Source organism: Gadus chalcogrammus, chromosome 7 (genome assembly GCF_026213295.1).
Source record: "Gadus chalcogrammus isolate NIFS_2021 chromosome 7, NIFS_Gcha_1.0, whole genome shotgun sequence".
Classification (NCBI taxonomy): Eukaryota; Metazoa; Chordata; class Actinopteri; order Gadiformes; family Gadidae; genus Gadus; species Gadus chalcogrammus.
Genome location: NC_079418.1, coordinates 33383796 through 33405882, shown reverse-complemented (window position 1 = coordinate 33405882; position 22087 = coordinate 33383796). Strand labels below are relative to the sequence as shown.

Genomic DNA, 22087 nt, shown 5'->3' with positions numbered 1-22087 from the left:
CGAAACAACATGTGTGTCAACTTGGTGCCCAAGGAGTTCATTTTGAGTTCACAAAACAACAACAATAAAATGGTAAGATACCTACGAAATAGCCATGATGTTTTAAAGGGCTGGCAGAAGTGAAATGCATGACAGCTCTATACCCTTATTGTGATAGGAGTCTAAACACACCAAGCGAATCAGGTTTAAGGGCTAACATTTCGGAAAGTGTCCTCATTAATAATCATGATAGTAATTCTATACATCGGTCGAAAGGGTAACTTGCTGCCTTTTAAAATGTAAGTCTTGAGCCTTCTATTTATGGTCGAGGCTGAACTTAGAATGCAAGTGTGTTAATCAGATTAGAAGCTCAGCTTCTAGATGTACATGATGACCACAAAACACACGCACGGAGAGAGAGAGAGAGAGAGAGAGAGAGAGATCTTATATATCTTAATGATCGTAGGTTAAGTGGTTTTATCGCTGTGTGTGCGTGTGTGTGTGTGTGTGTGTGTGTGTGTGTGTGTGTGTGTGTGTGTGTGTGTGTGTGTGTGTGTGTGTGTGTGTGTGTGTGTGTGTGTGTGTGTGTGTGTGTGTACGTGTACGGGCTGGAGGTCGCGGCGGTGGAGGAGCAGGGAGGGGGATGATCACAACACAGTGAAGGTGGAGCAGCTCGTCCTCCGTCAGGTCATGAGGACCTAACCTCGGTTACCATGGAGCCGGAGGACTCTGCTCCCCTCACGGCGGTAGGTGATTCCTTCCGTCGCCATCTTCTGGGATGGACTGCCTAACTTTGCTAGCTGCCGTGTAGCAGCGGTAGCTAACCCCAGCAGCGGTCCTCTCAGACCCGGGGACAAGGACCCCTCCGACGCGGGGACTAGGACCCCTCCGACCCGAGAACCGGGATCCCTGAGGGGCTCTGGAGGACCAGCTGTCTTCAGGACGTTTCGCTTCTGTTCGCTTGCTGTTCCGCGATGTGGTTTTACTGGATCGCACTGATTTCTCTTCCATCTCTCGTTACCCTGCAGTGACCTCAGTCTGGATCCACCAGAACATGGACGCTCCCTCCTCCAGACCCGAGTCTGTTACCGGGTGAGTTGACCCCACATGTTGGTGCTGCTGCTCCCCGAAAGGGGAGGTGACCGGCCGGCAGGCTGTCCTGGACGAGCCGCTGGATGCTGGAAGTTGGCCAGAACTTGTATTGGATCGCCTTGAGTCGTGTCCTCTCTCTCACTGCACATTCAAGTAGCCAGCTGTTTTAGGTTCATAGCCAGCTGTTTTAGCTTCATGTAGCCAGCTGTTTTAGGTTCATAGCCAGCTGTTTTAGGTTCATAGCCAGCTGTTTTAGCTTTATGTAGCCAGCTGTTTTAGGTTCATAGCCAGCTGTTTTAGCTTAATGTAGCCAGCTGTTTTAGATTCATAGCCAGCTGTTTTAGCTCCATGTAGCCAGCTGTTTTAGCTCCATGTAGCCAGCTGATTTAGCTTCATGTAGCCAGCTGTTTTAGGTTCATAGCCAGCTGTTTTAGCATCATGTTATTCATGTAACCAGCTGTTTTAGCTTCATGTACCCAGCTGTTTTAGCTTCATGTAGCCAGCTGTTTGTACCTTCAAGTAGCAAGCTATTTTAGCTTCAGGTAGCCAGTAGTTTTAGCTTCATAGCCAGTTGTTTTAGCTTCATGTAGCCAGCTGTTTGTGCCTCATGTAGCAAGCTGCAAGTGCCACTCCCTCAGACTACGGATAGAATAGCCATGGACATGTTTGTACCGTGACATGTGTACATGAATGCACCGTGTCATGTGTACATGAATGCACCGTGACATGTGTAAATGAATACACCTTGTTAGGTGTACATGAATGCACCGTGACAGGTGTACATGTGGTTGAATACATACGATTAAATCTGGCCTCATATATGTGGTTTTAACTGCCGGTTAATAATGAACAAAACAAATATAGTTTTTCCTTGGTCCTGGTTGCGGCGGGCGTTGTTCTATGTTGTTGTTGAGCCATTATTGGGAATATGAGAATGCATATATAACCGGTCTGTGTAGCGTCGGTGTTTACAGCTCATCCTCCAGGTTTACAGCTCATCCTCCAGGTTTACAGCTCATCCTTCAGGTTTACAGCCCCTTCAGGTTTACAGCCCCTTCAGGTTTACAGCCCCTTCAGGTTTACAGCCCCTTCAGGTTTACAGCCCCTTCAGGTTTACAGCTCATCCTTCAGGTTTACAGCTCCTCCAGGTTTACAGCCCCTTCAGGTTTACAGCTCATCCTTCAGGTTTACAGCTCATCCTTCAGGTTTACAGCCCCTTCAGGTTTACAGCCCCTTCAGGTTTACAGCCCCTTCAGGTTTACAGCCCCTTCAGGTTTACAGCTCATCCTCAGGTTTACAGCTCATAAGGTTTACAGCTCATCCTTCAGGTTTACAGCTCATCCTTCAGGTTTACAGCCCCTTCAGGTTTACAGCCCCTTCAGGTTTACAGCTCCTTCAGGTTTACAGCTCATCCTCAGGTTTACAGCTCCTAAGGTTTACAGCTCATCCTTCAGGTTTACAGCCCCTTCAGGTTTACAGCCCCTTCAGGTTTACAGCCCCTTCAGGTTTACAGCTCCTTCAGGTTTACAGCTCATCCTCAGGTTTACAGCTCCTAAGGTTTACAGCCCCTTCAGGTTTACAGCCCCTTCAGGTTTACAGCTCATCCTCAGGTTTACAGCTCTTTCAGGTTTATAGCTCATCCTTACTGTAGGTTAAGTCTGTCTCTGATATCAATACATGATCTCCTTATCAATACAAAACTGTGTGCTTTCAGACTGCTTCCGAGAAGTTTTTTTTTACGTCTTCCCATCTGAGGAAGAGTTGAGAGCCTCGTCAGAGCGCCCGGAACGCCCGGACTCCTCTGCAGGGTCTGAATCAGTCCCTCTTCCTGTTCTCCGGCCTGGAGGTAGCAGGGTAGGTCTCCTCTCCCTGGATCCTGACGGTGCGACTGTTGGAGCAAGAACATGTTATCCTCCCAACATGTTCTGATGATTATAGATATTTTATAGATGATATTTTTTTAGCTAAAATATGCTACATTAAGTGGTCATTAATCCACAATGAGCTTGTAACCAATTTCCACACCAACCTGCTCCGCTTAACGTGAGAGAGCGTAATGAACTCCCCGTTGTTATGTACGACACATTGTTATGTTCCCATGGAGCAATCAGAACTCTGACTCCTCCCTTCTCTTTTGTGGCTCCTCCCCTCCATAGGCCCCTCCCGTTTGGCAGATGACTCCTCCCCCGCTCCGCTGTAGCCCAGAGGCCAGGTAGCGGATCGGGTTGGGCCGGCAGGATGCCGTCGTCCCTGCGGGCGGGCAGCCTGAAGGACCCCGACGTGGCCGAGCTCTTCTTCAGGGACGACCCGGAGAAGCTCTTCTCCGACCTCCGCGAGATCGGACACGGCAGCTTCGGCGCTGTCTACTTTGTACGTCGGTTCGAATCCCGCTTGGGTTCTGTTGGTGGGGGTCCTGAGACTCAGACAGGGGTCTCTAGTCCTTTAGGGGGGCAGAGGTTCTGTCGCTGGGGGTCCTGAGAGTCTGGGGGTCTCTAGTCCTTTAGGGGGGCAGAGGTTCTGTTGGTGGGGGTCCTGAGAGTCTGGGGGTCTCTAGTCCTTTAGGGGGGCAGAGGTTCTGTCGCTGGGGGTCCTGAGACTCAGACGGGGGTCTCTAGTCCTTTAGGGGGGCAGAGGTTCTGTCGCTGGGGGTCCTGAGAGTCTGGGGGTCTCTAGTCCTTTAGGGGGGCAGAGGTTCTGTCGCTGGGGGTCCTGAGAGTCTGGGGGTCTCTAGTCCTTTAGGGGGACAGAGGTTCTGTCGCTGGGGGTCCTGAGAGTCTGGGGGTCTCTAGTCGTTTAGGGGGGCAGAGGTTCTGTCGCTGGGGGTCCTGAGAGTCTGGGGGTCTCTAGTCCTTTAGGGGGGCAGAGGTTCTGTCGCTGGGGGTCCTGAGAGTCTGGGGGTCTCTAGTCCTTTAGGGGGGCAGAGGTTCTGTCGCTGGGGGTCCTGAGAGTCTGGGGGTCTCTAGTCCTTTAGGGGGGCAGAGGTTCTGTCGCTGGGGGTCCTGATACTCAGACGGGGGTCTCTAGTCCTTTAGGGGGGCAGAGGTTCTGTCGCTGGGGGTCCTGAGAGTCTGGGGGTCTCTAGTCCTTTAGGGGGGCAGAGGTTCTGTCGCTGGGGGTCCTGAGAGTCTGGGGGTCTCTAGTCCTTTAGGGGGGCAGAGGTTCTGTCGCTGGGGGTCCTGAGAGTCTGGGGGTCTCTAGTCCTTTAGGGGGGCAGAGGTTCTGTCGCTGGGGGGTCCTGAGAGTCTGGGGGTCTCTAGTCCTTTAGGGGGGCAGAGGTTCTGTCGCTGGGGGTCCTGAGACTCAGACGGGGGTCTCCAGTCCTTAAGGGGGAGGGGCAGAGCCTCTGCAGCGTCGGGTGGGGGTTAGCCTCTAGAAGGTTCTGGACAGTTGGATCGCCAAGAGCTTTTCCGGGATGTTGCCTTCATCTACCTGACTCAGGGCCGTGATGAAGGGAAGGGGGATAAATATCGTCTTTACTAAATGAACTAAGCAGAAATGCATGTCTTTCTATTTTGTATGAATACATGTATGAAACATTGTGTCATGTTTCCCGTCCCTGGAGGCTTTACTGATTGTTTCACGTCCTGCAGGCCAGAGATGTGCGGACCAATGAGGTCGTGGCCATCAAGAAGATGTCCTACAATGGAAAGCAGTCCAACGAGGCGAGTTCTCCTTGGACCTCACGGCAACCAAAACAGCCCCCTATTGGTGGAGAGGACTTAGGTTAAATCCTAAACTAAAAGAACAATGAGCTAAGTTTGGCACCCTTGGTGTTTCTTACACAATAAAGTATCTAGAAAGGCTCTGGAGCCTCCATCTGTGCTCAGAAAAATAATCGTAATCTTTCCCCAATCAGAAAGGGGCGTTTCACTTTCTTTCGCTTCATCTTAGTTTTGACCGATCATGTTGCTGGAGGCGTGGATGCGTACGCCTCAGAGAGTAGCGCCACAGACCGGCTAGGACCGGCCCTGGGTAGAGCTCTGACTGAGGACCCCCCCCGAAGCCCCGACGCCGGGGGGGTGAGGAGCGGCCACACAGCCCCGCGTCAGCCCCCTTTAGTCGTAATATAATCAGCATCATCATCGGAGTAAAAGGCCCAGGGCAGCATCCCATTGGCTGAGGCGGACCGGGGCCGTCTGATTGGCTGGTCCTTCTCTCTGCGTGATGAAGGCTCCTTTCCCGGTGCCCTCAGACCCGTCCTGATCCTATTCTCCCACTAGTCTGGCTACTGATCCCAGGTCTGCAAACAGGCACTCCCTCACGGCCTCGCACGCACGCACGCACGCACGCACGCACGCACGCACGCACGCACGTACACACCCATACACCCACACACGCACGCACGCATGCACGCACGCACGCACGCACGCACGCACGTACACACGTACACACGTACACACGCACACACGTACAGACGCACACACACAGAGCGGCGCTGTGCCATGCTGCTGTCTGCGTAGCGGCAAGCCACTGAGATTAGCCCTAATCTGATTAACCACACACACACTCACACACACACGCTCACACTCACACGCTCACACGCTCACACTCACTCACTCACTCACTCACTCACTCACTCACTCACTCACTCACTCACTCACTCACTCACTCACTCACTCACTCACTCACTCTCACTCTGTGTCCCTGATATGATGCGAGGTGTCTTCCTGAGCCTTCGGAGGCCTTATGGGATATGTTCTAATGGCCTGGTGTGCGACCTGTGAGCCTCTGTTGATGCCATCAGTGTGTGATAGAGCAGAGCTCGGGGACACCCCCCTAACCCCCGTGTCCTCAACAGAAGTGGCAGGACATCATAAAGGAAGTGAAGTTCCTGATGGGGATCCGCCACCCCAACAGCATCGAGTACAAAGGCTGCTTCCTGAGAGAGCACACGGCCTGGGTGAGGGTGCACGCACGCACGCTCACCCCTGCACTCATGTGCACATACAGACAAAAACAGAGCCAAGCGCACACACACAAACAGGCACGCACGCACACAGAAACTCTCACACACACTCTTGCACACACATACACACACAAGTGCTCATACACACACACAGGCACACACGCACACTCACTCATGCAATCACTTGTACACACACGCACATACAGGGGACAGTCTTGACTCAATAGTACAGCTCAAATATGTTTGATCCAAAATGAAAGGGTATAAGTAGTGAGGTCAAAGGTCGCTGTAGGGTCAGACTGACTCTTGTCTCCCGGGGTTCAGCTGGTGATGGAGTATTGTCTGGGCTCGGCCTCAGATCTCCTGGAAGGTGAGCGTAGTAACCCTAACCCTAACCCTTATGAAACATGAAAACACATTCTGATCACTGACCATCAAAGAGATGCGTCATTGGTTTAAATCATCTCCCCTCTGCCTGCAGTTCATAAGAAACCCTTACAGGAAATAGAGATCGCTGCCATTACCCATGGTGCTTTGCAGGGGTTGGCCTACCTCCATTCACACAACATGATCCATAGGTGAGTCTGCAGAAGGCCTTATATTTCAGCGCATATTTTCATATTTGTTTGAACTGAGAAACAAGATAGTATCTTTGGCAGCTCTGTAATAGACCTATCTCTCTGTCTCTCTCTCTCTCTCTCTCTCTGTCTCTCTCTCTCTCTCTCTCTCTGTCTCTCTGTCTCTGTCTCTGTCTCTCTGTCTCTGTGTCTCTGTCTCTGTCTCTGTCTCTCTCTCTCTCTCTGTCTCTCTCTCTCTGTCTCTGTCTCTGTCTCTCTCTCTCTCTCTCTCTCTGTCTCTCTGTCTCTGTCTCTGTCTCTGTCTCTGTCTCTGTCTCTGTCTCTCTGCTCTGTGTCTCTGTCTCTGTCTCTGTCTCTGTCTCTGTCTCTGTCTCTGTGTCTCTGTCTCTGTCTCTGTCTCTGTCTCTCTCTCGCTCTCTCTCTCTCTCTCTCTCTCTCTCTCTGTCTCTGTCTCTGTCTCTGTCTCTGTCTCTGTCTCTCTCTCTCTCTCTCTCTCTCTCTCTCTCTGTCTCTCTGTCTCTGTCTCTGTCTCTGTCTCTGTCTCTGTCTCTCTCTCTCTGTCTCTCTGTCTCTGTGTCTCTGTGTCTCTGTCTCTGTGTCTCTGTCTCTCTCTCTCTCTCTCTCTCTCTCTCTCTCTCTCTCTGTCTCTGTCTCTGTCTCTGTCTCGCTCTCTCTCTCTCTCTCTCTCTCTCTCTCTCTGTCTCTCTGTCTCTCTGTCTCTGTGTCTCTGTGTCTCTGTCTCTCTGTCTCTGTCTCTGTCTCTCTCTCTCTCTCTCTCTCTCTCTCTCTGTCTCTCTCTCTCTCTCTCTCTCTCTCTCTCTCTCTCTCTCTCTCTCTCTCTCTCTCTCTCTCAGGGATGTGAAGGCTGGTAACATTCTGCTCACGGAGCCCGGTCAGGTTAAACTGGCAGACTTTGGCTCCGCCTCCATAGCGTCTCCCGCCAACTCCTTTGTTGGAACGCCGTACTGGTGAGTGGGTCTGTTGTAACGGGGGTCTGTTGTAACGGGGGTCTGTTGTAACGGGGGTCCGTGGTAACGGGGGTCCGTGGTAACGGGGGTCCGTGGTAACGGGGGTCCGTGGTAACGGGGGTCTGTTGTAACGGGGGTCCGTGGTAACGGGGGTCCGTGGTAACGGGGGTCTGTTGTAACGGGGGTCCGTGGTAACGGGGGTCCGTGGTAACGGGGGTCTGTTGTAACGGGGGTCCGTGGTAACGGGGGTCTGTGGTAACGGGGGTCCGTGGTAACGGGGGTCTGTTGTAACGGGGGTCTGTTGTAACGGGGGTCTGTGGTAACGGGGGTCCGTGGTAACGGGGGTCTGTTGTAACGGGGGTCTGTTGTAACGGGGGTCCGTGGTAACGGGGGTCTGTTGTAACGGGGGTCCGTGGTAACGGGGGTCCGTGGTAACGGGGGTCTGTGGTAACGGGGGTCCGTGGTAACGGGGGTCTGTTGTAACGGGGGTCTGTGGTAACGGGGGTCCGTGGTAACGGGGGTCTGTGGTAACGGGGGTCCGTGGTAACGGGGGTCTGTTGTAACGGGGGTCCGTGGTAACGGGGGTCCGTGGTAACGGGGGTCTGTGGTAACGGGGGTCCGTGGTAACGGGGGTCTGTTGTAACGGGGGTCTGTGGTAACGGGGGTCCGTGGTAACGGGGGTCTGTGGTAACGGGGGTCCGTGGTAACGGGGGTCTGTTGTAACGGGGGTCCGTGGTAACGGGGGTCCGTGGTAACGGGGGTCCGTTGTTACGCCTCCAGGATGGCCCCTGAGGTGATCCTGGCGATGGACGAGGGGCAGTACGATGGGAAGGTGGACGTCTGGTCGCTGGGGATCACCTGCATCGAGCTGGGTGAGCTACTGTTAATACTCACAGCTCATTGACCACAGAGCTACTGTTAATACTCACAGCTCATTGACTACAGAGCTACTGTTAATACTCACAGCTCATTAACTACAGAGCTACTGTTAATACTCACAGCTCATTGACTACAGAGCTACTGTTAATACTCACAGCTCATTGACTACAGAGCTACTGTTAATACTCACAGCTCATTGACCACAGAGCTACTGTTAATACTCACAGCTCATTGACTATAGAGCTACTGTTAATACTCACAGCTCATTGACTACAGAGCTACTGTTAATACTCACAGCTCATTAACTACAGAGCTACTGTTAATGTTAACAGCTCATTAACTACAGAGCTACTGTTAATACTCACAGCTCATTAACTACAGAGCTACTGTTAATACTCACAGCTCATTGACTACAGAGCTACTGTTAATACTCACAGCTCATTGACTACAGAGCTACTGTTAATACTCACAGCTCATTGACCACAGAGCTACTGTTAATACTCACAGCTCATTGACTACAGAGCTACTGTTAATACTCACAGCTCATTGACTACAGAGCTACTGTTAATACTCACAGCTCATTAACTACAGAGCTACTGTTAATACTCACAGCTCATTGACTACAGAGCTACTGTTAATACTCACAGCTCATTGACTACAGAGCTACTGTTAATACTCACAGCTCATTGACTACAGAGCTACTGTTAATACTCACAGCTCATTGACTACAGAGCTACTGTTAATACTCACAGCTCATTAACTACAGAGCTACTGTTAATACTCACAGCTCATTGACTACAGAGCTACTGTTAATACTCACAGCTCATTAACTACAGAGCTACTGTTAATACTCACAGCTCATTGACTACAGAGCTACTGTTAATACTCACAGCTCATTAACTACAGAGCTACTGTTAATACTCACAGCTCATTGACTACAGAGCTACTGTTAATACTCACAGCTCATTGACTACAGAGCTACTGTTAATACTCACAGCTCATTAACTACAGAGCTAATGTTAATACTCACAGCTCATTGACTACAGAGCTACTGTTAATACTCACAGCTCATTAACTACAGAGCTACTGTTAATGTTAACAGCTCATTAACTACACATTAACTACAGAGCTACTGTTAATACTCACAGCTCATTAACTACAGAGCTACTGTTAATGTATACAGCTCATTAACTACAGAGCTACTGTTAATGTTTTAACAGCTCATTAACTACAGAGCTACTGTTAATGCTCACAGCTCATTAACTACAGAGCTACTGTTAATACTCACAGCTCATTAACTACAGAGCTACTGTTAATGTAAACAGCTCATTAACTACAGAGCTACTGTTAATGTTAACAGCTCATTAACTACACATTAACTACAGAGCTACTGTTAATACTCACAGCTCATTAACTACAGAGCTACTGTTAATACTCACAGCTCATTAACTACAGAGCTACTGTTAATACTCACAGCTCATTAACTACAGAGCTACTGTTAATGCTCACAGCTCATTAACTACAGAGCTACTGTTAATGCTAACAGCTCATTAACTACAGAGCTACTGTTAATGTTAACAGCTCATTAACTACACATTAACTACAGAGCTACTGTTAATGCTAACAGCTCATTAACTACAGAGCTACTGTTAATGCTAACAGCTCATTAACTACACATTAACTACAGAGCTACTGTTAATGCTAACAGCTCATTAACTACAGAGCTACTGTTAATGCTAACAGCTCATTAACTACACATTAACTACAGAGCTACTGTTAATGCTAACAGCTCATTAACTACAGAGCTACTGTTAATACTCACAGCTCATTAACTACACATTAACTACAGAGCTACTGTTAATGCTAACAGCTCATTAACTACAGAGCTACTGTTAATGCTATCAGCGCATCTCTTTCTCTCCTAGCCGAGAGGAAGCCTCCGCTGTTCAACATGAATGCAATGAGTGCCTTGTACCACATCGCGCAGAACGAGAACCCCACCCTGCAGTCCAGCGACTGGTGAGAGACACACACACACACACACACACACACACACACACACACACACACACACACACACACACACACACACACACACACACACACACACACACACACACACACACACACACACGGGGGGGGGGGGGGGGAGGGTTAGGGTAGGCAGCTATGAGGAACAGTGGTGTTGAGTTCAGGATTTTGGGGCACAATCGTGCGTGCGCTGCTGACCTCTGGTGTCTGTTTTTTGCAGGTCGGATTTATTTAGAAACTTTGTTGATTCTTGCCTTCAGAAAATTCCCCAGGATCGGCCACACTCTGACGACATGCTGGGTGTAAGCACACACACACACACACGCACACACACACACACACACACACACACACACACACACACACACACACACACACACTGTAGATGTATTTATGACCCCCCCTGTGTCCCAGCATGCCTTCCTGCAGCGGGAGCGCCCTGGCTCGGTCCTCATGGACCTGGTCCTCAGGACCAAGGAGGCGGTGCGCGAGCTGGACAACCTGCAGTACCGCAAGATGAAGAAGCTGCTGTTCCACGAGGCGCCCAACGGGCCCGCCCCCGCAGAGACCCCCCACGGGGACCCCGAGGTATGTGTGTGAGTGTGTGTGTGTGTGTGTGTGTGTGTGTGAACATTTTCACGCCACCATCCGCTATGATGAAGCAGTGAATGTAAACACAGGAAGGAGTTCCACCCCCACCCCACACAGGGGGGGCTCTGCTGCAGTCCTCAGGAGGAACAGGTCACAAGATGACTGACTGAGCCTAGGCCTTTTCACACTGACAAGCCGGTTTGGTCGCGGCTTGGCACGCCGGCAATTTCAACGTCTTGCCTGTGTGAAACCGAGGGGGTCAATCCCTGTTCGTCACAGCGCCGGTCCTGGCCATGGAACCGCGGAGCCGTCTCATCGCATTTACATCAAAATGAAACCGCCAATGTGTGTAGGGTCAGGGAGGGTAAATTGGGGTGCTAGCTCAAGCAGGCAATTTATCTGGGGCAGTGTAATCGTGCGGACCATGCCGGGAAGAAGGTGTGCATAACACGGCTATATTTGGCAGTGTAAAAACGTCTACTGTGTCTGGGAGTAACCCTGGTCTGTCTGTCTGTCTGTCTGTCTGTCTGTCTGTCTGTCTGTCTGTCTGTCTGTCTGTCTGTCTGCTTCCTGTCCCAGGAGCTGGAGGCGGGGGGGGGCCGGGGGGGCAGCGTGGGCAGCAGTCAGTCCATTCCCAGCATGTCCATCAGCTCCCAGAGCAGCTCCGTCACCAGCCTCCCCCCGGAGGAGCTGCTGGAGGGGGAGAACACCGTCATGTCCAGCAACTCCGTCATCCACGTCAAGCCGGTGGGTAAAGGGTGGAGGTGGCCCTCACCTCCGGGCCTCGCCCCCCAGTACTGCAGGACAGCTCTGTACTGGTACTACAGTAGTCTCACTCTCACCCTGCCCCCCCCAGGAGGAGGAGGGGGGTCTGGTGTTGGAGGAGGCGGTCCCCAGCGGCCCCTCAGAGGCCCCCCCCCCGGAGGGCCCCCCCCCGGAGGGCCCCCCCCCGGGCCCCAAGAAGCACCGCAACCGGGAGCACTTCGCCACCATCAGGACCGCCTCTCTGGTGAGGACCCCACCCTACTGGACCCCACCCTACTGACCCCACCCTACTGGACCCCACCCTACTGACCCCACCCTACTGGACCCCCACCCTACTGACCCCACCCTACTGACACCACCCTACTGACACCACCCTACTGGACCCCCACCCTACTGACACCACCCTACTGACACCACCCTATTGACCCCACCCTACTGACACCACCCTACTGACACCACCCTATTGACCCCACCCTACTGGACCCCCACCCTACTGGACCCCACCCTACTGACACCACCCTACTGACACCACCCTACTGACCCCACCCTACTGACCCCACCCTACTGACACCACCCTACTGGACCCCCACCCTACTGACACCACCCTACTGACCCCACCCTACTGGACCCCCACCCTACTGGACCCCCACCCTACTGACCCCACCCTACTGACCCCACCCTACTGACCCCCACCCTACTGACCCCACCCTACTGACACCACCCTACTGGACCCCACCCTACTGGACCCCCACCCTACTGACACCACCCTACTGACACCACCCTACGGACACCACCCTACTGGACCCCCACCCTACTGGACCCCACCCTACTGACCCCACCCTACTGACACCACCCTACTGACACCACCCTACTGACCCCACCCTACTGACACCACCCTACTGACACCACCCTACTGACCCCACCCTACTGACACCACCCTACTGACCCCACCCTACTGGACCCCCACCCTACTGGACCCCCACCCTACTGGACCCCCACCCTACTGACCCCACCCTACTGACCCCACCCTACTGACCCCCACCCTACTGACCCCCACCCTACTGGACCCCCACCCTACTGGACCCCCACCCTACTGACACCACCCTACTGACCCCACCCTACTGGACCCCCACCCTACTGACACCACCCTACGGACCCCACCCTACTGGACCCCCACCCTACTGGACCCCCACCCTACTGACACCACCCTACTGGACCCCCACCCTACTGACACCACCCTACTGGACCCCCACCCTACTGACCCCACCCTACTGGACCCCACTCTACTGGACCCCACCCTACTGGACCCCCACCCTACTGACCCCACCCTACTGGACCCCCACCCTACTGACACCACCCTACTGGACCCCCACCCTACTGGACCCCACCCTACTGGACCACCACCCTACTGACCCCACCCTACTGGACCCCCACCCTACTGACCCCACCCTACTGGACCCCCACCCTACTGACACCACCCTACTGGACCCCCACCCTACTGACACCACCCTACTGGACCCCCACCCTACTGGACCCCACCCTACTGGACCCCCACCCTACTGACACCACCCTACTGGACCCCCACCCTACTGGACCCCACCCTACTGGACCCCCACCCTACTGGACCCCCACCCTACGGACACCACCCTACTGGACCCCCACCCTACTGGACTTCCACCCTACGGACACCACCCTACGGACACCAACCTACTGGACCCCCACCCTACTGGACCCCCACCCTACTGGACCCCCACCCTACTGACACCACCCTACTGACACCACCCTACTGACACCACCCTACTGACACCAGCCTACTGACACCACCCTACTGACACCACCCCTAGACCTAGCCGTCTATGCTGTGTCCAGATAGTCCCGTTCCTGTGTCACACTATGTGGCTCTCTGCACATCGCTGCCCCCTAGTGGACGGCCTTTGTAGTTCCTTTCTATTTATGTGTATATAGTTATACATGCCTGGTCTCCCTGGGGTAACGGCTGCCCCCCCCCAGGTGACCCGGGAGATGCAGGAGCACCAGCAGGACTCGGGGTTGCGGGAGCAGATGTCGGGGTACAAGCGCATGCGGCGGCAGCACCAGAAGCAGCTGCTGGTGCTGGAAAACAAGCTGCGGGCGGAGCTGGAGGACCAGCGCGGCCGATTGGACAAGGAGCTGGAGGCCCAGAGGAGCGCCTTCAGCCAGGACACGGACAAGCTGCTCAAGAAGCACCAGGCCGCCATGGACAAGGACGTACGTACAGAGGCCCTGGGTCCCCTGGCCCTAGGCCCTGGGCCCCCTGGCCCTAGGCCCCGGGTCCCCTGGTCCTAGGCCCCGGGTCCCCTGGTCCTGGGCCCTAGGCCCTGGGTCCCCTGGTCCTAGGCCCCGAGTCCCCTGGTCCTGGGCCCCCCTGGTCCCCTGCCCCTAAGTCCCCTGGGACCAGGGACCTAGGGGCAGGGGACCTAGGTCTGTTCTGGTTCCTGTCTGTCTGTCCTGGTTGGCGTCTGTCTGTCCTGGTTCCTGTCTGTCTGTCTTGGTTCCTGTCTGTCTGTCCTGGTTCCTATCTGTCTGTCCTAGTCCCTGTCTGTCTGTCCTGGGTCCTGTCTGTCTGTCCTGGTGCCTGTCCGTCTGTCCTGGTGCCTGTCTGTCTGCCCTGATTCATGTCTGTCCTGGTGCCTGTCTGTCTGTCCTGGTTCCTGTCTGTCTGTCCTGGTGCCTGTCTGTCTGTCCTGGTTCCTGTCTGTCTGTCCTGGTTCCAGTCTGTCTGTCTGTATACATCATGTTTCTGTGTTTGTGGTCCAGCTGAAAACGTTCACCAACGATGAGAAGAAGTTCCAGCAGCACATCCAGCTGCAGCAGAAGAAGGAGCTCAGCAGCTTCCTGGAGTCCCAGAAACGGGAGTATAAGCTGCGCAAGGAGCAGCTCAAAGAGGTGAGCACTCCTCCCCTGGTCCCACTCCCCTGGTCCCCTGGTCCTCCTCCCCTGGTCCCCCTCCCCTGGTCCTCTTCCCCTGGTCCCCCTCCCCTGGTCCCCTGGTCCTCCTCCCCTGGTCCCCCTCCCCTGGTCCCCTGGTCCTCCTCCCCTGGTCCTCCTCCCCTGGTCCCCTGGTCCTCCTCCCCTGGTCCTCCTCCCCTGGTCTCCCTCCCCTGGTCCCCCTCCCCTGGTCCCCTGGTCCTCCTCCCCTGGTCCTCCTCCCCTGGTCCCCTGGTCCTCCTCCCCTGGTCCTCCTCCCCTGGTCCTCCTCCCCTGGTCTCCCTCACCTGGTCTCCCTCACCTGGTCTCCCTCCCCTGGTCCTCCTCCCCTGGTCCTCCTCCCCTGGTCTCCCTCACCTGGTCTCCCTCACCTGGTTTCCCTCACCTGGTCTTCCTCACCTGGTTCCTCGCGGGCTGCAGAGGGTGGGTTTTCCTAAAGTCTTGTGTTGTTCTCCAGGAGCTTCAGGAGAACCAGTCGACTCCTAAGAAGGAGAAGCAGGAGTGGCTTTCCAAGCAGAAGGAGAACATCCAGCACTTCCAGGTACGTCCCACGATCATCTCCACATGCTCAGACAGGGACCTCGTTACTGCTGAACCAATAGGATGCTCAGACAGGGACCTCGTTACTGCTGAACCAATAGGATGCTCAGACAGGGACCTCGTTACTGCTGAACCAATAGGATGCTCTGACAGGGACCTCGTTACTGCTGAACCAATAGGATGCTCAGACAGGGACCTCGTTACTGCTGAACCAATAGGATGCTCAGACAGGGACCTCGTTACTGCTGAACCAATAGGATGCTCTGACAGGGACCTCGTTACTGCTGAACCAATAGGATGCTCAGACAGGGACCTCGTTACTGCTGAACCAATAGGATGCTCAGACAGGGACCTCGTTACTGCTGAACCAATAGGATGCTCAGACAGGGACCTCGTTACTGCTGAACCAATAGGATGCTCAGACGGGGACCTCGTTACTGCTGAACCAATAGGATGCTCATTCAGGGACCTTGTTACTGCTGAACCAATAGGATGCTTAGACATGAAGGACCTTGTAACTGCTGAACCAATAGGAGAGGACTAGTGTTAATGCTGCTAATGACCAATAGGAGAGGACTAGTGTTAATGCTGCTAATGACCAATAGGAGAGGACTAGGACGCTTATGCATGCGGGAGCACGTGATGGTGGTGTCATGGTGGTGTCATGGTGGTGTAATGGAGGTGTTAATGTGGTGTCATGGTGGTGTTAATGTGGTGTCATGGTGGTGTCAGGGTGGTGTTAATGTGGTGTCATGGTGGTGTTAATGTGGTGTCATGGTGGTGTCAGGGTGGTGTTAATGTGGTGTCATGGTGGTGTTAATGTGGTGTTAATGTGGTGTCATGGTGGTGTTAATGTGGTGTTAATGTGGTTTCATGGTGGTGTCAGGGTGGTGTTAATGTGGTGTCATGGTGGTGTTAATGTGGTGTCATGGTGGTGTTAATGTGGTGTCAGGGTGGTGTTAATGAGGTGTCATGGTGGTGTTAATGAGGTGTCAGGGTAGTGTTAATGTGGTGTTAATGTGGTGTCAGGGTGGTGTTAATGCGGTGTCATGGTGGTGTTAATGAGGTGTCAGGGTAGTGTTAATGTGGTGTCATGGTGGTGTTATTGTGGTGTTAATGTGGTGTCAGGGTGGTGTTAATGTGGTGTCATGGTGGTGTTAATGTGGTGTCATGGTGGTGTTAATGAGGTGTCATGGTGGTGTTAATGTGGTGTCATGGTGGTGTTAATGTGGTTTTAATGTGGTGTCAGGGTGGTGTTAATGCGGTGTCATGGTGGTGTTAATGAGGTGTCAGGGTAGTGTTAATGTGGTGTCAGGGTGGTGTTAATGTGGTGTCAGGGTGGTGTTAATGAGGTGTCATGGTGGTGTTAATGAGGTGTCATGGTGGTGTTAATGTGGTGTCATGGTGGTGTTAATGTGGTGTTAATGTGGTGTCAGGGTGGTGTTAATGAGGTGTCAGGGTAGTGTTAATGTGGTGTCATGGTGGTGGTGCAGGCGGAGGAAGAGGCTAACCTGCTGCGCAGACAGAGGCAGTACCAGGAGCTGGAGTGTCGGCGCTTCAAGCGAAGGATCCTGATCGCCAAGCACAGCGTGGAGAAGGACCTGGCCAGAGAGGTACACTGTCCCCCCCTCTGTCCCCCCTCTGTACCCCCCTCTGTACTCCCCCTCTGTCCCCCCCTCAGAGTCCCTCTGTACCCCCCTCTGTCCCCCCCTGTGTACCCCCCTCTGTCCCCCCCTCTGTCCCCCTCTTTGTCCCCCCCTCTGTAACCCCCTCGGTCCCCACCTCTGTCCGCCCTTAAGAGTCCCTCTGTAGGGCCCTATGAATTCCGCGATAACGAAAACGCGGACGGAATCAGGGATTATTATTATTATTTTTTATTTTTTTATTAAGCAGGAAAGTATTAAAAGTAACAAAGTTACAATTTAAAACGGGCCTGTCTTAGTAAAATTACTGATTTCCAGCAGGTTCCTGTTCTTCAGCACATATAACATGTAACAGGGACAAGGCACATCACATGTCACATTTACAATATGCAGCGGAATGCAGCGGAATTCGCCATTATTTTGGTGAAATTCAGTTTCGAGGGAAAAGGGAAACAACACAGGTGACATTAACGTCACTGAATGTTTAGCAGTCACTCGCACAACAATGTTAAAAAAAAATCCCCGGCCCACCACGAAAACAATAGGTCCCGCTCCTAACAAGAAGCCGAAGAAGAAGTTGAAGCGCCTGTAATTCGGTTCTAACCCCAAATTTAGAGCCGAACAATATCCGAAAAACACTTCTATCACTGTTTTGTAGAATATGTCAACATACTATCGATTGGAAACGCAAAGATACGTGCGATCACCACTTGAAGTCCAAAAATCCATATAAAAAACAATGACAGCCGTAGCCAGGGCACGCCCCTTCAAACAACAATTTGAGTTTATAAAAAAAGAGTTTATAAGCACTTTAATATTTATGTGATGTTGTTTTTATTTGAAGCACTAAAAACAGTGCAATGTTGTGATGTTTTAATAAATGTAGTCTTCTATCTGATACATTTTATTTGTTCGCACTTATTTAACACTGTTCTGATGATTTTAATAGCTTTTAGTGTAAAAACGGAATTCACGAAAATTAAAACGGAATTTGGAAAAAAATAAAACGGATTTCAGAGGGCCCTACCTCTGTCCCCCCCTCTGTACCCCCCACTGTACCCCCCTCTGTCCCCCCATCAGAGTCCCTCTTTCCCCCTCTCTGTCCCCCCCACTGTGCTCCCCTCTGTCCCCCCCTCAGAGTCCCTCCCTCAGAGTCCCTCTGTGCCCCTCTCTGTCCCCCTCTCTGTCCCCCCCTCTGTACCCCGCTCTGTACCCCCCTCTGTACCCCCCTCTGTCCCCCGCTCAGAGTCCCTCTGTCCCTTGTCTCCTTGTCTCCTCCATGTCTCCTCTGTCGTGTCCTCTCCTTGTCTCCTCCATGTGTCTCCTCTGTCGTGTCCTCTCCTTGTCTTCTCCATGTGTCTCCTCTCTGTCGTGTCCTCTCCTTGTCTCCTCCATGTGTCTCCTCTGTCGTGTCCTCTCCTTGTCTCCTCCATGTGTCTCCTCTGTCGTGTCCTCTCCTTGTCTCCTCCATGTGTCTCCTCTCTGTCGTATCCTCTCCTTGTCTCCTCTGTCGTGTCCTCTCCTTGTCTCCTCCATGTCTCCTCTGTCGTGTCCTCTCCTTGTCTCCTCCATGTGTCTTCTCTCTGTCGTGTCCTCTCCTTGTCTCCTCCATATGTCTCCTCTCTGTCGTGTCCTCTCCTTGTCTCCTCCATGTCTCCTCTGTCGTGTCCTCTCCTTGTCTCCTCCATGTGTCTCCTCTCTGTGGTGTCCTCTCCTTGTCTCCTCCATTTCTCCTCTGTCGTGTCCTCTCCTTGTCTCCTCCATGTCTCCTCTCCTTTCCCAGGAGCTGAACAAGGTCCAGATGCACCGGGACCTGGACCACGCGCTCCTGCTGCGGCAGCACGAGGCCATGCAGGAGCTTGAGGTGCGGCAGCTGGGCGCGGTCCAGCTGGCGCGGGCGGAGCTGTTCGGCCTGCAGCACCAGACGGAGCTGACCAACCAGCTGGAGTACAACAAGAGGAGGGAGCGCGAGCTGCGGCGCAAGCACGTCCTCGAGGTCCGGCAGCACCCCAAGAACCTCAAGGTAACAGCACCCCAAGAGCCTCAAGGTAACAGGCCCCCAAGAGCCTCAAGGTAACCCTAACCCCAAGAGCCTCAAGGTAACCCTAACCCCAAGAACCTCAAGGTAACAGCCCCCCAACAGCCTGAGGTAGCCACCCCCCCAAGGTAGGAGACACCACCCCCAAGGTAGGAGACACCACCCCCCAAGGTAGGAGACACCACCCCCCAAGGTAGGAGAAACCACCCCCCAAGGTAGGAGACACCACCCCCCCAAGGTAGGAGACACCACCCCCCAAAGAGCTGCACACAAAAAATAACTGTGACTGTAATAATAAGACTAAGGTGTCTGTCTGTCTGTCTGTCTGTCTGTCTGTCTGTCTGTCCCTCTGTCTGTCTGTCTGTCTGTCTGTCCCTCTGTCTGTCTGTCCCTCTGTCCCTATGTCTGTCTCCAGTCCAGGGAGCAGCAGATCAGGCGTCAGTTCCAGGACTCCTGTGCGGTGCAGAGCCGTCAGTCCAAGGCCCTGAGGGCCCGTCTGCTGGAGGCCGCCCCCCGCAGCGAGCACAAGGCGCTGCAGAAGAGGCTGAAGGAGGAGCAGACCCGCAAGCTGGCCGTGCTGGCGGAGCAGTACGACCACTCCATCAACGACATGCTGTCCACGCAGGCGGTGAGCCCCCCTCTGACCCCCCTCTGAGCCCCCTCTGACACCCCCCCCCCCTCTGACCCCCCATGCCCCCTCTGACCACCCCACGCCTTCTCTGCCCCCCTCCTCCTTGCCCCCCCCCTCTCTGACCCCCGCCCCCTCTGACCCCCCCCCCCCCCCCCCTCAACACTGGGCCCTGTTCTGAGCGCTGCGTTCCTCTGCTCAGCTCCGATTGGACGAGGCCCAGGAGGGGGAGGGCCAGGTGCTGCGCTCCCAGCTGCAGCAGGAGCTGGAGCTGCTCAACGCCTACCAGAGCAAGATCAAGATGCAGACGGATGGCCAGCAGAACAAGGAGAGGGCCGACCTGGAGCAGAGGCTGTCCCTACGACGGGCTCTGCTGGAGCAGAAGGTCAGTCTGTCTGTCTGTCTGTCTGCCTGTCTGTCCCTCTGTCTGTCCCTCTGTCTGTCTGTCTGTCTGTCTGTCTGTCTGTCTGTCTGTCTGTCTGTCTGTCTGTCTGTCTGTCCCTCTGTCTGTCCCTCTGTCTGTCCCTCTGTCTGTCTGTCTCTCTGTCTCTCTGTCTGTCTGTCTGTCTGTCTGTCTGTCTGTCTGTCCCTCTGTCTGTCCCTCTGTCTGTCCCTCTGTCTGTCTGTCTGTCTGTCTGTCTGTCTGCCTGTCTGTCCCTCTGTCTGTCCCTCTGTCTGTCTGTCTGTCTGTCCCTCTGTCTGTCCGTCTGCCTGTCTGTCCCTCTGTCTGTCCCTCTGTCCCTCTGTCTGTCTGTCTGTCTGTCTGTCTGTCTGTCTGCCTGTCTGTCTGTCTGTCTGTCTGTCTGTCTGTCTGTCTGTCTGTCTGTCTGCCTGTCTGTCCCTCTGTCTGTCTCTCTGTCTGTCCGTCTGTCCGTCTGTCTGTCTGTCTGTCTGTCTGTCTGTCTGTCTGTCTGTCTGTCTGTCTGTCTGTCTGTCTGTCCCTCTCTCTGTCTCTATCTCTGTCTGTCTGTCTGTCTGTCTGTCTGTCTGTCTGTCTGTCTGTCTGTCCCTCTGTCTGTCCCTCTGTCTGTCCCTCTGTCTGTCCGTCTGTCTGTCTGTCTGTCTGTCTGTCTGTCTGTCTGTCTGCCTGTCTGTCCCTCTGTCTGTCCCTCTGTCTGTCTGTCTGTCTGTCTGTCTGTCTGCCTGTCTGTCCCTCTGTCTGTCCCTCTGTCTGTCCGTCTGTCTGTCTGTCTGTCTGTCCCTCTGTCCGTCTGTCCGTCTGTCTGTCTGTCTGCCTGTCCGTCTGTCTGTCTGTCTGTCTGTCTGTCTGTCTGTCTGTCTGTCTGTCTGTCTGTCTGTCTGCCTGTCTGTCCCTCTGTCTGTCCCTCTGTCTGTCCGTCTGTCCGTCTGTCCGTCTGTCCGTCTGTCCGTCTGTCCGTCTGTCCGTCTATCTCTGTCTCTATCTCTGTCTGTCTGTCTGTCTGTCTGTCTGTCTGTCTGTCTGTCTGTCTGTCTGTCTGTCTGTCTGTCTGTCTGTCTGTCTGTCTGTCTGTCTGTCTCTTGCGTGACAGAGTGGTGATGACCTGTGCCGTGGTGCTGACGCGGCGTTGCCGTGGTGCTGACGCGGCGTTGCCGTGGTGACCTGTGTCCCCAGATCGAGGAGGAGATGCTGTCGCTGCAGAACGAGCGTCTGGAGCGGATCGGCTTGCTGCTGGAGCGGCAGGCCCGCGAGGGCGAGGCCTTCGACTCGGAGAGCATGAGGCTGGGCTTCAGCAACATGGTGCTGTCGGGCACGGCCCCGGACCCCCAGGGCTGGGGGGGCGGGGCCCCGGGGGGGGGGGGGGCCCCGGGGGGGGGCGCGCACTGGGCGGGCCCCGGGGGCGGGGCCGGACACCGCCACCAGGGCGCGTCAAGCTCCCAGCAGCCCTGGGGCCACCCCGTGCTCTCCGGGGGCCCGCCCCCCTGGAGCCTCCACCGGCCCGGAGGGGGGGGCCGGAGGGGCAGCGGGGGGGGGCCGGGGGGGCTGAGGAGCAGCCCGCAGCCCCCCAGGAGGACCTCAGCCGGGGGGAGGAGCCAACAGGGCATGAGCAGGAGCGCCAGCATCACCTCCCAGATCTCCACCGGGTCCCACCTCTCCTACACCTGACGCACCCACGCACACGCACACGCACACGCACACGCACGCGCACGCACGCACGCACACGCACGCACCCACACGCACGCACGCACGCAGACGCACAAACGCACATTCACTCACATACAAATGCACACGCAAGACCCGGCGCACCATGAAGGCCGGGCGGCGGTGGTGACGGAGGTGCTGCATGACTCTCCTCTGCCATGACCCTGACCCCCCCTCCCCCCAGAGGCACAGCCTGCTCGGTCCTGCCCCCCCCACCACCTACAGCACCACCACCTCCACCAAAACCCTGCCCACCACCACCACCACCCCCACCCCCATCACCCCCACCTCCACATCCACCACCTCCACCTTCACCCCCACCACAACCCTGCCCCCCCATCACCACCACCTCCACCTCCT

At 54.6% G+C, this 22087-nt stretch overlaps 1 protein-coding gene across 1 annotated transcript; it reads left to right on the top strand.

Moving 5' to 3' along the window:
• The first annotated feature begins 493 nt into the window (after nt 1-493).
• LOC130386451 (serine/threonine-protein kinase TAO1-B-like) lies at nt 494-21691 on the top strand. The gene is made up of 23 exons (XM_056595383.1): nt 494-725; nt 1008-1071; nt 2786-2925; nt 3228-3441; nt 4662-4733; nt 5870-5971; nt 6302-6347; nt 6459-6555; nt 7410-7523; nt 8304-8395; nt 10328-10421; nt 10654-10735; nt 10848-11021; nt 11604-11771; nt 11881-12033; nt 13800-14036; nt 14586-14714; nt 15214-15297; nt 16790-16909; nt 18723-18962; nt 19393-19605; nt 19808-19990; nt 21200-21691. Exons 4-23 carry the CDS (start codon nt 3310-3312, stop codon nt 21689-21691), a joined length of 3024 nt encoding a protein of 1007 aa, XP_056451358.1. The 5' UTR covers nt 494-725; nt 1008-1071; nt 2786-2925; nt 3228-3309.
• The last annotated feature ends 396 nt before the right edge of the window (nt 21692-22087 follow it).

Bases quoted from the DNA above. Each gene is read 5' to 3' on its own strand.
- LOC130386451 (XM_056595383.1), top strand. From the start codon at position 3,310: ATGCCGTCGTCCCTGCGGGCGGGCAGCCTGAAGGACCCCGACGTGGCC. The intron at 4,734-5,869 runs GCGAGTTCTCCT...TGTCCTCAACAG, and splicing joins ATGGAAAGCAGTCCAACGAG to AAGTGGCAGGACATCATAAA. The intron at 10,736-10,847 runs GTAAGCACACAC...CCTGTGTCCCAG, and splicing joins ACTCTGACGACATGCTGGGT to CATGCCTTCCTGCAGCGGGA.